Source organism: Nuphar pumila, chromosome 7 (genome assembly GCF_984573655.1).
Source record: "Nuphar pumila chromosome 7, dmNupPumi1.hap1.1, whole genome shotgun sequence".
Lineage (NCBI taxonomy): Eukaryota > Viridiplantae > Streptophyta > Magnoliopsida > Nymphaeales > Nymphaeaceae > Nuphar > Nuphar pumila.
In genome coordinates, this window is record NC_143255.1 from 690,438 (window position 1) to 704,760 (window position 14,323).

At 36.9% G+C, this 14,323-nt stretch overlaps 1 protein-coding gene across 1 annotated transcript; it reads right to left on the reverse strand.

Moving 5' to 3' along the window:
• Nucleotides 1-49: 49 nt before the first annotated feature.
• On the reverse strand, nucleotides 50-5,291 carry LOC149830765 (glucose-6-phosphate/phosphate translocator 2, chloroplastic-like). Its single transcript, XM_090013480.1, has 6 exons — nucleotides 4,973-5,291; nucleotides 3,911-4,520; nucleotides 2,973-3,198; nucleotides 2,410-2,632; nucleotides 559-772; nucleotides 50-336 (listed from the first exon to the last, which is right to left on the reverse strand). The coding sequence occupies exons 2-6, from the start codon at nucleotides 4,445-4,447 to the stop codon at nucleotides 325-327; spliced, it is 1,212 nt and encodes a 403-aa protein (XP_089869606.1). The 5' UTR covers nucleotides 4,448-4,520; nucleotides 4,973-5,291; the 3' UTR covers nucleotides 50-324.
• Nucleotides 5,292-14,323: the final 9,032 nt, after the last annotated feature.

The window sequence follows — 14,323 nt, forward strand, 5'->3', positions numbered from 1 at the left end:
TCATTGTAACAGACAAAGTGGGGATTAAGTTTTATTATCGTTCTCAATATAAAGAGTCTAAACTTGCATTTTTATTATTCCAAATGTGATAATATCATTGTACCCCATTAGAACCCTGCTGGATGATGCTAAATCACAAATCCGCACAATACATTTCTACCCTACAATATGAAAGAACGATTACAAGCGCGGAAGTTTATCAACTAAAAGTTGCTTAATGAACCAAACAAAATCGGACCTTTGGCCTCAAGAGCAGCCCCCCGTCAAGACACAGCATCTCATTGCCATTAACGAATGCAAGCATAGAAGGTGGTACTGTTGCCCTTACTGCTTTGCCTGCAAGATCAAACAATCCAGTTTAGACTAAGTTGCTAGATTCAGGTTGATAATAATGGCCTCTAATACACATCAACTGGTTCTAGTGATTCTTTACTAAATCAAAGTAACATGAGATTCAACGTGGCCCAAGGTTTGTCTAGTATCAGGTCCTCTGACCTTCATACACAGTTTGGACCCTCTATGAAGCAATTGCAGGGGGGGGGGGGGGGGGGTCTTTACCTGGGAGTACAAGAATGTTCCAAGAATAGCAATGGCAGCACCAAGGGCGTTGATTGGTTGCACAGGGGTATGGAAAATGATGATGGAGGAGACGATAACAGAGATCCTCTTCATGGTGTTGCCAATACTGAATGTCAAGGGTGATATCTCATCCAATGACATGTAGGAGACTTGGTTATACAAGTGGTAGAACACACTCTGAGCTGCAACCCACCTGACCATCCAAACAAAGCTAAACGGGTTATCATTTGCGATCAGAAAAGAGAATGTCTCGAACCGCTGCATGTACGTATAGGGTAGGCACAGCAAATGTCCTGCAGAGATCATTTAGGGTAGGCACAGCAAATGTCCATCCAACATGGATTACCATGAGTTGGGGACAAACATGAAATGCAACTACATGAAGAAAGAAGCAAGAACAATGAACAGAAAATCATTATACCTGAACACACTCCATCCAAGCTACATTTATTGGGGGCAACTACATAATAAGTCATTTATGTTGTAACCTTATATTAAGCAATCATCATAAGAGGGCGATAAAAACATCAGAGACCCAATCTAAATAAATAAAAATAATTTACAGCCTCAAGAAAACTATGGTAATTCCAGTCACCTAATTGCTTAAGCAATAGAAGTCTTGCCTGTAAACAATTTAGACCGACAGAAAAGAAGTGGCCGTCAATAATTTTGTAAACTGTTTACATGTGTCACAAAATTATGAAAGATATTTTCTTCCCTAGTTTGTCTTTTCCGTTATCAAAAAAATCTCAAGACTGCGATATGAGCTTCTGACCAAATCATTCACGTCCCCGCTCTTAGCAGCCACAAGGAATGTCCTTTTCATGAGAGCTACAGCATCAGGTACTACAAAGATTCCGGAGCCTTGAGAAATATTCCAACTTGGGTCCAACTTAAGTTTCAAATGGAAGCATGCTATAAAATTACCTGAGAATTAATGTGGAAGCTCCCACTTGACTTGATGGATCATAACCACAGATAAGTGGGAAATCTTTTGAACTTTATGCTGAGAAAAGTTGGGTAAACCAAATGACCCAAACGATTCATCAGATCTGTGTGATTTCCCTGTTGGTATGATTAGAAACGTAATCAAGAACCATAGCAAAAAATGAGAAAAGGATCATGTCTCTCCCTAGGCTCTAAAAAAGGCCAGACTGCGACTTAAGGAGCTAAAAGTTACAGAATTCCACAAGAGTTCTAACCAATCTCATCCTACAATGAGTTCTTCGGTAAATCATTTCAAAGTTCTATATGCTAGCTTAGCAATCGATTGACACAAAACCATCTCTAGTGCTTTCAACAACATAGGTTCTAAACATCTAAATCAAGCACTTTAAATCATCAAACAAGACCAGCCTCCTCAATTTTTCTCATCTAATTCGCAGCAATTATCTATTAGTGGTATAATCAGCAAATCATTACACACCTGCTAGAGGCATGTCATTTTGAGAAGGATGACGGTATAAATGCAGTAAGGCAAATCACACACATGGACCTGATGGTATAATATGAAATTCATAGCAGATTGCTTGATAATGATGACTAATAGGCAACAGCCACAGGTGTGGAGATGTATAAAAGACACAAGAGGGTACACTTCGCACATAATAGCAAATAACTATAAGAGACAACAAAGCATAGGCTCTCAGGACAATAAACCGATTTTGAAAGAAAAAAAGAAAGGTAAAATAGTCACTTCAGACATTTATTTTTGCAAACAAAAGAATCAAATATATTAAGAACAAAGATGAATGGCATTAAAGAAGACTAGTGTATAAATACGATGAGATTAGATTTAGAGACCAAGCGAAGATTTTTTTTGTATTTTACCAGACAAAGTGTGGACCAATTTGACGCAGAGCAGTCTCCCAACCAGCAGCCCACATCTTGGGTCCCTCCACGGCCAAAGCGAACGGTGTTAGAATCACTAGAGAAAGCATACACAGACAAGCATAGTAGTTCATTCCGCTAACTGACTTCCCCTTCATTCCTCTCTTGGAGAATATGTTTCTGAACACGAAAGCCACGTTCGAGATCATTGCACCCATAAATCCTATAGATAAGACCAACGCCAAATACTTACAGTTAAAACCATCTCCAATATCCTTCCAACATATAAAAGCAACATGATGAGTGGCAAGCATAGAAACCAACACAGTTGCCAAAAACGACTGATAACAGTAAAATGACAGGCCACCTTCGTTTTCTCAGAAGGTGCCAATACGTTATACTATCTTAATAATGAATCGCAGTTACGCATACCAGGGCATCCAATATCATGTTCTCCGTGGATATAAGAGCGGTACTTCTTAGAAGCATTCGGTAGGTCCACGAAAATTGAGTAGTTTTTTTTTATTTTACCAGAAAAGGGGAAAAGGTAAATAACTATTTACCGATCATGTTGAAATTAAGCTCCGTCACGGCTGCCAACGCACAACCACCAATGATCGGGACCAGGGAAAGGTACACGGGCATGGGAAACGTCTCGCCCAGTAGGAACCTTGAAACCAGCACACTGAAAGCTGGTTCACCGCTCTTGATGATGTGCGTAAAGGAGACGGCTACCTTTGACATACTGACTGTCGCAGCCACATGGCCAATTGTATGTGCAACAGCTACCTGCAGATCGAGAAAACTTCCAAAAAAGCCCACCACAACAAGAAATTTCACTTTTTTAAGGGTACGTACCCATTGCTGATTGGAAAAAGGTTCAGTTTTCGGTGCAGTGGAATGCAGGAAAACCCCATTATCACCATAATGGGAATCCTTGCCTATTATGGGGATATTGAGTGCTTGTTCCCCGCCTTGATAAAAAGCACAAACGGAAACGCTAAACAGGGAGAAGAAAAAAAACCAAAGGCACCTACCAAAAATTGAACACTATAGCATCCTTTCAAAATAGAGAGGGAAAAAAAGTATTGGACGTTTTCCGCAATTATATATGCAAAACTTGTTTTCAGCAGCTGATTTGCAATCAATTCTCTATAGAAGAGAGGGACAAAAAAGAGCAAAAAAGTAAAAAAGAAAGTGCAATTCATACAGAATCACATATATATGAAACCATGAGAGAGAGAGAGAGAGTCAAACATGGGTTGCAAAACATGAAGCCCATCGTCATTTTTTATGATGCTAAAGAGGCGTCTGAAGACGTTTCAACAATTGACCAAACTTCGCTGAACACTACTAGGGAGTTAAAATCCATGATAAAAAGACAATTTTGTTCAAATAAGTTACTCTCCTCCATAAGAAAACAGAAAAAGGGAAGTGCTTAGTGGATGAAAACTCAAATCAAACAACGTAAGAACAGATTCCTTCGAGCTGAATAGCTTACTGGGGCAAGAGCCTTCCAGAAATCCAGATCCGTCTTGGGTGTTTCAGCGATCCTCGTTGCCCATGAAACAAGCATCATCAACGAACCAGTGGCAAGAGACAGAGTCGAGGTCAGCCATGGGTAAGGGAAGGCGTTGAGGACCTTTTTGTTGTAGATGTTGAACACGACGTTCAGAGCCCACCAAGTAGCGAAATAGATGCCGATCTTCACCTTCTGAGCAGCGGCTGACCTCGTCTGATCATCCGGGAGCTCGATGTTCGCGGAGCTTACATCTCTCAAAGGCTCGGATTGATCGGCTTCGTATGCTTTGGAGACGACCTCAAGTCGGCGGCTTCTCCACCTCGCGATGGATTGAAAAGGTGCGAATGAGGAGATGTGAAGGGGCTTCGACGCAAGAAAGCCAGATTTGAAGGGACTTTTCTTCGATGGAGCAGAGGACAATGGAGAAAATTTTAGCTTGCTGATCTGTGGTTTATGCGATAGAAGATCGGGAACCGAAGTGAACGGTGACGCCGTTTGCCTTACTGCCGAAATCATGATTTCGTGCTTTGCTTCCCGAAGAGAACGTTGAGAAGATAAAACAGTTGGGCAATACAAAATAGCAGAGACCCTGCAGAAATATTGGAAAAAAGGAAAAAAAAAAAAGAAGAAGAAATAAGCCAGCGATCTTGTCGATTACATGCATAAAATCTAATGGGAAAAGCTGACAACTAGGGAAATATGCAGAAATTTTGAGAATTTATCCTGTTCATTTTGAGGCAAAAATCAAAGAAACCCCCCCCCCCCCGAAAAATAAGAATCCCTAGTCCCTAATTATTCAATACCATAGAAGGAAACATATAATTCAGATCCTAACATCGAAATCACAAAGAAAGAAGAAAGAGATGATCTCAAATGGTATCCCCCAAACCAATATTTCTGAAGCGATTTGAAAGAGAAACGCACAAAAAAAAAAGGAAGCCCGATGTGATTCCGAAAAAACAATTGAAGACGCCCTAGATGCAACCCGAAGCAGTCGATTTCGACGTTATCAGAAGAACAAAGGAGGACGAAGATCCAAACCTCGCCTACCGACGGAGGCGCGAGAGTGGCCAAAAATAGCGTCGTTGAGCGCCCTCGAATCGTCCGAAACCACGAGCGCCTCCGCCACTTAGTTTCGGCCTCCTCCCGAGAGAGAGAGAGAGAGAGAGAGAGAGAACCCTCCGAATCCTCTCTGGTTAGTCGACTAGTTACGCGAACAAAGACGGAGCCCCCGATGAGATATTTTTCCCACCCAACGAATCCGAGAACGTGAAAATACGGAGACTAATAGGGGAAAAAAAAGAAGAAGATTTTTTTCCCTCCCTTTGAGAAAGAGCAGAAAGCGACGATCTTTCTCGTGGGAAAGCGAAACGCAGGAGCGAGTATTTATATACCGGGCCGTCTCCAGGATGTCTTGCCTTCTTTGAGATCATTTTACTTAATTACCCTTCATCTTTTTCCGATCTAACTCCGCTCGCCGGAATATTCAACAAGGACGGCCACGGTGCAATATAATCTGGCACCATGATGTTCATATTAAGAAAAAGCCACACAGGTTTCTTTGCCAACTGTGGCAATGTGGGAACGTTAAATCCCGTGAGTCATGTCAAAAATAGAACAGCTGTTGCAAGTTCTCTAATACACCTGTAAAGGTAAGGTATTCCTTTCAAAGTAGAAGCAAGAGAAAGTAGATCACAGGGCAAGTTTCAAAGCCAAAAGAAGTAAACACAATCGTTTCTTCCTTCTTTCCTTGACATGAGTTTGACCCACTACACGGATTTGAATCTAAGACCTAAAATTAGACCATTATCTCTAATAGGCTCCAACTCGAAGCAGGAGGAACAAAGAAGCCTAGTTTTGACTTTGAAATCCACAAGTAAGAACTAAAGATATCTGCATTCTGCTTGAACTATTTAGTCACAAGAGCCCAGAGCCATTTTTTCACAAACAAAGTGGTAGTCTATTTTCACATGCTTCATTTATAAATGAAAACCAACCTGATTTGATCATGATATGTAATGTAGAAATATTATCACAGAATAAAATGAGAGGTAAACACCCAAATCACGCATTATAAAGGTGAACCATAAGTTAAGTTATAGTTGATGCTATGAAGCGATATTCTACTTCAGAACGGGACCTGACAACAGTAAGTTGCCTTTTAGCATTTCAGGAAATGCAGTTAACACCCAGAAAGGTGCAAAAACCAGAGAGACTATCGGGTGAGAGGGCACCATGCCCAATTAGCATAGAGAGAAAGTATAGAGACAAAGAGGTTTGTGAGACCAGCCGAATCTCATGGTCAATGGTACCATGCACATAGCAGAGAATTCGTTTGACCGTATGAAAGTGGTGATTGGTGGGGTTCTGCATAAATTGGCTCGTATAGTTGATCTCATGTCTGAATTTTTACCAAGTTTTTTTTTAACCTTGGTTTCAAAAATAAAAGCCAATTTAAACGTGCTTTCTAAATCATATTATTCAAACCAGGATCTTAGATGAGAATGGATTCCAACACTTGAACAAAGTTATCATATTTAATTCATTCACCAAAGATATAAGAGTTCTTACATCACACATTTCAAAATTTACATCAAAACCCAAAATCTCAAAAAGTTTTTCCAAAAAGAAGTTCAAGAATCTGTCGGCCGAGGTCCACGAGCTTCCAATGTTTGTTGCATTATATTATGCCATCACTTTAGTCCCTTCAAAATAGAATAAGTACGAGGGTGAGACAGATCTTGTCTTAGTATAGTTTCATCACTCACACGATCACTAGTAAGTATGGTTCAAAAATATAAGTTTGTTTTTTCAAAATCTTAAGTTCTCAAATAAAGAGAATCTATAGGTAACTCACATTCAAGAGAAAAACTCAACACACAAGGTAAGAAACCCCAAGAGAAGTCGACCCTCAGCTGAAGCTAATGTACTTTAAATAAACAAGGAGGAGTCGACCCTGTAATCCCAAGAGTCGATCCACCTAACTGAACATAATGAACAACAAGGGAGGAGTCGACCCTCTTGACTGAGGGGTCGACCCTCAGTCCAAACTGAACCAAGCTGAAATATAGAAGAGTCGACTCACTCAATTCAGGGATCAACTCAAAGCTCATCTGAACTACCAATTGAACATGGAGGAGTCGACTTACCAACTTAGGGGTCGACCCTTCCAACTCAAGAGTCAACCCGCAGTCTAACTGAACCATAGACTGAAACAACAGAAGTCGACCATCTCAACTTAGGGGTCGACCCTCAGTGCCCAAGGCACCAACTCACTGACTTGTGTCATGTCTACTTTTACATGCATGCATATTTTATTAATTCTTTTCATTTACATGCTATTGCATTACATGTCATGTTTCATACACACATTTTATCATTTCAATCATGTTTAATTAGAGGGGCACCACTCCCCTGGCTCACATGGGCACCTATAGCTCGCCCAAAGAGTTTATTCATCAATTTGATTGTATATTTTAACCTTGGGGGATACTGTGGCACTTGCATCGGGGTCAGGGGCACACCACTCCACTCCCATGTGACATCCTAGTGCACTACAAAAGGCATATTGTAACAACTTCACCTTTGCTCGAGTATGGCTGGAGACAGTCCACAATTGACCAAATAGCATTAAATGTCTTAACAAGCTTGCTCCAACCACATACTTTGACGAGCTCAAATCTAACATTTAGTGTAACTTGTTTAAATTATTACTTCTTTATGCATTATATCGTACCCTCTTGATACCATAGACCAATGCCCACACCAGTCACACTCAAACTGACATCACTTTTATGTCATCCATTCAATCATGTATTGTCTATCAATACAAGCAAACTAGAATTTTGTACTCCCATGAGTACCATAATTTCATAATTTTACACTTGAAAATATGAACCAATATATAACAAAGTCATACATATGCAAATCGCGTAATATCATACATGCACTACTGACATAACAACATCCTTTCATTGACAATACTAGAAAGGAAAACATGCACACATTTCATATGCAACACACCATGCATGCATGCTTGCTTAATTGTGTATTACAATACAAACCAGGTTCTCTTTTAGACCACTTAACACAAAAATTAGTGCAATAAACCCAAAAGTACTGCAAGCGCAGGTCTCCTACCCTATTACTTGGGTGACTCACTTGAATTTCAGACTTAACAACCCTAACTCGAGCCCAAAACATGAAAAAAATGCATTCAGTTACTCAGGAGTCGACTATCTCACTAACAGAGTCAACCCTTCATAATAAGAGTCGACACTTCGTATTCAGGAGTCAACTTTTTAAAATCCAGGAGTCAACTTTGTTAAAAAGGAATTGACTCTTTTGAAAGAAGGGTTAGCTCACCTAAGCCAGGAGTTGACTCTTCAAAAATCAAGAGTCGACTTCTTAGGAAGCAGAAGTTGACTCAACCCCACGAGAGTCGACTCCCAAGAAGTAGGAGTCGACTATCGAGCCTTTCCAAGGGTCTATGAGGTAATAGGGGTTGATTCTTGTGCTTCACAGAGCCAAAAAGCTCTGCCAAAATGCCAAAATAAAGATCAAAACACCGCCCAACAGTGTTTCAATCTTGTCAAACTCCACCCCAGCCTTCTAAGGGTGAGAAAGAATAAACCAAATACTCAAAATCATACAAATCCAAAGCATGAAACAATTCTCAACAACCATGGCTATGAAACGAACTTTGACATTAACAACTAGAACATACACATTCTTTTGCAAACCAAGAACTCATATATTTCAAACTCTCAAAATACGAATATCATTTTCAAAACTCAACTTATCTCAACATAACTCTTTAGTCAAATAACCGAAACTATACAGTTAAGAGCATGTAAATACCGAAAATATGCTAAAACATGCATTCTTAAATATAGAGCATGGTGTTCATAAAATCATTGAATTACAGAACTTTAAATATTTTTTTTCTAAAAAACAACTGCTTAAATCCACAACAAACATGCTAAAAAATATCTTATATGATAAACCAAATTTCTAGTCATGGATTAAGCATGAGACATTCAATTTTTTCAAACACTTCTTTTCCTAAACATGGCTTCTAAAAACATACTTAAAATTTTGTCTAGCTGCATACTTCCTAGGAGTCATGAGAGTAGGGTACCATATCTTTTTTAATGTGTGCAAGAGCACTGAAAATACAACCAAAGGCTATCCAATAATCAGCCCAAAATCTGCAGGAATCCTCAAAGTACTAAGACTCCTCCAAAAACATGGTTTCACACGTTCAACCTTCTCCTCTTGCAGTAAGACTCAACAAGGGTGTGAGAGGAGAAAAGAATGAAGGTTTGTGAGAGGGAGTAAGGACACATATGTTGTGTGCATTAGTGGTGAATGAGAAGGTGGTAGAGAGGAGAGAATGATTATGTATACATGGGAAAGGATTTGCTTAAGGCTAACCCTCCTTTAATCTCATTATAAGGAGGGTATCAACGTGGCAAAAAGGTAGAGAAGGGGTGGGGTCACCTGGCCTCACCTCTACACCAGTTGTCCCTCTAAAAATATAGCATTGCTCTCAAAAAGAAAATTTGTCTCATGTAGGTCTATTGCCTACAAAAAATGCCCCTTTTGGCTTCAAAATAACCATTATGCCATCTTGCTTAAAAACCAAAACCTTTTTCACAAATTCCTTTTATGTCCCATGACAAAAATGTCCTCAACTTATAACCAGAATATCGAGCATGCCCTTTGCTCAAAAGCCCATCATCCTTTCCAAAAATGATGACTATGCCTCCAAATCCAAACGGGGTTGATCCAAACCCAAATTTTGACTGATTTGTGATCCAAAATCATGAAAAACATATATTTATTGACAATAAGATTTTAACTGAAATTCATCATATTACTAAGTTTGGAAATGTTGGGATGTTATAATTGACATTTAAGAAAATATTCGGATATCTCATAGTAAGATACCGTAGACCCCCACAAGACTTCTATAAAATGTACAATTATGAAATGATATATTACCATCCTTTGAGATAGTAACATTAGTTAACATAAGCATGAAAAGTAGCTTCACTTCAATCATCTAAGCTTTGTCTAGAATCTCATGAACATATCTTTTCTTATTTAGGAACAATCTTCTACCATTGAACTTCAATTTCAAGAAAAAAATGTAGGAACTCAAGATCCTTAATGACTTGCTCAATAAATTTTGTTAGAAATTTAGAACCACTATCAGTTAAAATAATATCAACATACAAGACAAATAAATAATGATGGATCCACAATACTCCAGAAAAAATCAAGAGATAACAATAACATACCAAACCAATCATACCAAGCCCTAGGTGCCTGTTTGAGCCCACATAGAGCTCACTTAATCTTGCACACAAAGTCAGGTTTGCATGCATCTTGGAACCCAAGAGGTTTCTCCAAAAATACGATTCCATTTAAGTGCCCATGCAGAAAGGCATTCTTAACATCCAAGTGTTAGATTTCTCAGTTATGAACAAGAGCTAGAGTAAGGACAATATGAATGGTAGCAAGCTTGATAATGAGAGAAAACATTTTCATGAAATCATTCCCTGAGATTTGATCAAACCCTTTGTCTACAAGTTTGGCTTTAAGTCTTTTCAATATTCCATCACTCTTCAACTTGGTTTTATACACCCACTTGCTTCAGATGATATGCATACTCGGTTCTCAGGAAACAAGCTCCCAGGTGTTATTGACATGTAGGGCTCGCATTTCATCTTCCATTGTATCATGCCAGCCCTTGTGAGCTAATATTATCTTTAGATTTCAAGGGTCAAGAGGAATAACTAAAGCAATAAAGAATTTTGGGTTTTGTTTAACAATCACATCTCTCATTCGGGTAACCATATGATGAGACACCATTGGACTCACAACCGAATAAGGATCATCTGGATCTTCCTCATTAGTCATATGCACAACCTTGGGAGATGGATCAGGGTTGACTTGATGGTCGACAACAACAATATTCTCAATGGATTCAGACCCATCTGAGTTGGATCCCTGAATCTCAACATACTGGTCTGATTCGACCAACTCGATGTGGGAAAACCGAGCATAGTGACCTGGATCATTTTCCTGATTGGGCATAGGCTGGGAACCAGTTTGACTATCACAACATCCATAAGATGACTGATCAGCCCTGTAATACTTGTAAATTTTTTTATAATTATTAAATAATTAAAAATACATATTTTATGTCTGAATTTTGGTCAAATTAGAATTCAAATTGAGTGTCAATTTAAGTTTGAATTTCATGTTAATTTGAAACTTATGTGAATTTAAACTTGGAACTAAATTTAAATTTAATTAAAGGTGAATTTGCATTTAAAACTTAATTGAATTTGAATATAATTAAATGAGAATTTGGATATGGGATTTGAATTTGGATCTAATTTGAACGTTAATTTGGATTTGGATTGGATGTTGATTTACTTAAATGAATTTGGATCTAAATTGAATTTGAATTCAATAAAGACAACAATTAGAATTTAATTAGGGAATTTAATTAGAATGAAATTAAGAATTAAAATTTTGTTTAATTAAGCAAATAAGATCCCAAGAGGGGGATGCCCCCTATGTGCAAAATATCTCCTACTTCTCTATTTTTAAATGTTCTAGAAGCCTCTACTTTATCCAATTCAAAAATCTATTAGTTTTTTTATTCAAGACATGGGCTAATTAGCTAATGAACTTGGTAAATTAAATTAAATCGAAATTAATTAAGTAAATGGGATTCCAAGGGTGAGACGACCCCCTTGTGGGCTCCTCTTAATTGGCTAAGGCTTCTACTTTGAATAAAAGTAAAAAAAATATAATAAGTTTTTAAAATCAAAGATAAGACTAAGTGGCTAAGGCATTTAAAAGTTTCTTAATAATATGAGAATCCATTTTAGCCTAAGATTTTAAGGAATAAGCAAATAAAAAATTAAGAATTTGATTTGAGAGGGTTTCCTATGGGATTAGGAGATCCCATATGGGATCTATAAGAGGACGCCTCATATTCCTCTCTATCTCTCTTGTTATATCTATCTCTCTATTTTCTCTTCTTCTTTCTCCCTCACGATTTGAGGGGTAACTTCATTAAAGAAGTGGTGGTGTTGATAGGTGAAGGACCAACAAGCGAGTTGATCCAACATGTGTATGTACTAGCCCAACATTTTTTAAGATTCGTAGTCCTAATGATTTTTGGTGTAGGGGCATACTAACTGTGTATGTATTTGTAGTGACAATATACATATGCATGAGGATCCACTTATGTATTTAAAATGTGTATATTAGTCATGTATAATGAATAAGACTGATATGATATTGATTATAATGGATTAAAGCTCTAAAATGATTCTCAATGAAAATCATTTTTGGAGTAACTAACATATTTGTTTTCTTAAAAACAATTTGTTGTGGTGTCGATTTATATTTTTGCATGAACTGTATGTAATATATCAAATCCATGTTAAAACTGATATTGGATGTGTAAATATGAATTATTAGCAAATCTCTACATGTGAAAATTGATTTCTTTTGGGTTCTTAGATGTTGTTTTGAAAAAAAATCAGTTTAGACTATTTCGAAAGTATGATTTAGCATGATATTCATGTATGGATTTGGATTCATATTGTATATGTTATTACGTGTGCATGTATGCTTTAAAAATTCAAAATCTTTATTGTAAAATCAATTTCAGTCTATGGATATCGTATTTTGAGATAATCGTGTTTTCTTATAAAAAATACATCAGATCTTGCATGTTATTCGTATTATGAATTTAATCTTTATGATTACAGTGTGCTAGGATATGTACATGCATGTGTATCACATATTTATATTGATTCAAAGTAACAAAATATATGTTTATGATATTTTTTATGTAAAACATGTATTTAATTATATACTTATTAAAAATGCATTATGTCCCATAATTTCTATTCCGATCAGTCTGAAAAAAATGCATGTTTTTTCAAAATGGTAAATTAATTTTTTTTCAGATTTTAAAGAGATGTTATAGTCATGTAGGAGCAATCTCCAAAAAAATGTAGATTTATTTGAGGTCTGAATTGAGAGATACAACATCTGCAAGTCAGAACATAATTTATGTCATGATAGAAATTTTGTAATAGATGCATGTTTTTTTTTTCTCCAAATCTGCTTCATATTTATGGCCAATAATTTTCATTGGGTTAGTTTATATAATGAATAATACACAATAAAAATCTTTTGCACTGATTCATTATGGTTTATAAAATAAAAATCATTAAAGTCTATCCTAGAAACTATTTTTTTTTTAATACAGTCTATAAAAAAACATGAATAGGCTGTAGTGCATGAATTTGAATTCTCAATTCTGATGGAGTTTAGACTTCATTTCTTTTGAATTATGTTAGACATATTTAAATAACTCTAATAAAATTTATAAAATTTATTTCATTCGATAAATTCATGGACTGATGGTTCTTTAATAAAGCTAAACCGGATAGGTCTCCTCTGTAAACATAAAATCAATTTCAATAAAAGATTTATTCCTCCTTGATTTAGATTGAGATTGAACCTAGGTTTTTAGTTGTAGATAGCTAACACATCTGACCGTGGCAAAATTTACACTGACTAATAAATTTTGTCCATATAGTTTTGAATTGAAACTCTTGTTTGCATTTATATTATGGTTCACAAAGTGAATTAGTTGGACAAGTATGGATCCTAGAGCTAGATCAGATGAACACACGTGTTAGTAGAGTACATTGTATGGGTCTAATGGGACTTGACATTTATTTATGTACTTGAGATCATATATTGGCTCATATGCTATAAATTTTTTATACAAGGTTAAAATGAATTACATGCATGATAAAAATTATAATTGCATGACTTATATTGAATGATTGTTGTATCATGCATTAATAATAATGTGATATGCTTGTGCATGATAGCATGATATGTAGCATGATAATGTGTGAAATTATACATGCTTATGCCCAATGAAGGTTGATAACCTTGTAACTGGTCAATTGAAATCATGTGTGTTTGTGCCATATAGAGGTTAATAGCCTTGTGAATGATTAATTATATTTATGCATTAAATAAAAAATTATATGTACATTAATTATCTTGAGGCTTACAATGAGAGGGTAAACGATACTTCTGGCTATGTGAGAAGTTCATTTTAAGTATGAAAGGGTTTTTTTTTCACCACAGAGATAGGGGACTAGGCTATCACTGCAACTGGGGGTAGTATGTATGTATTTCAACTAAACAAGGTCTGATATATCAGGTTAGAGGTGTTAAAAGCTCTCTCTCGACTAAGTTTGTCCCTCACCCAACACCAGTGATGGGTGCCAAGTTAGCTTAATAAGTCACAATTTGATTGAGCATACCCTTGAG

Coding starts and splice junctions, on each gene's coding strand:
- LOC149830765 (XM_090013480.1), bottom strand. CDS start 4,447: ATGATTTCGGCAGTAAGGCAAACGGCGTCACCGTTCACTTCGGTTCCC. Junction 2,633..2,972: donor GCTTAATTTCAACATGATCG/GTAAATAGTTAT, acceptor TCTTATCTATAG/GATTTATGGGTGCAATGATC. Junction 773..2,409: donor ATTGGTCCACACTTTGTCTG/GTAAAATACAAA, acceptor TTGGATGGTCAG/GTGGGTTGCAGCTCAGAGTG.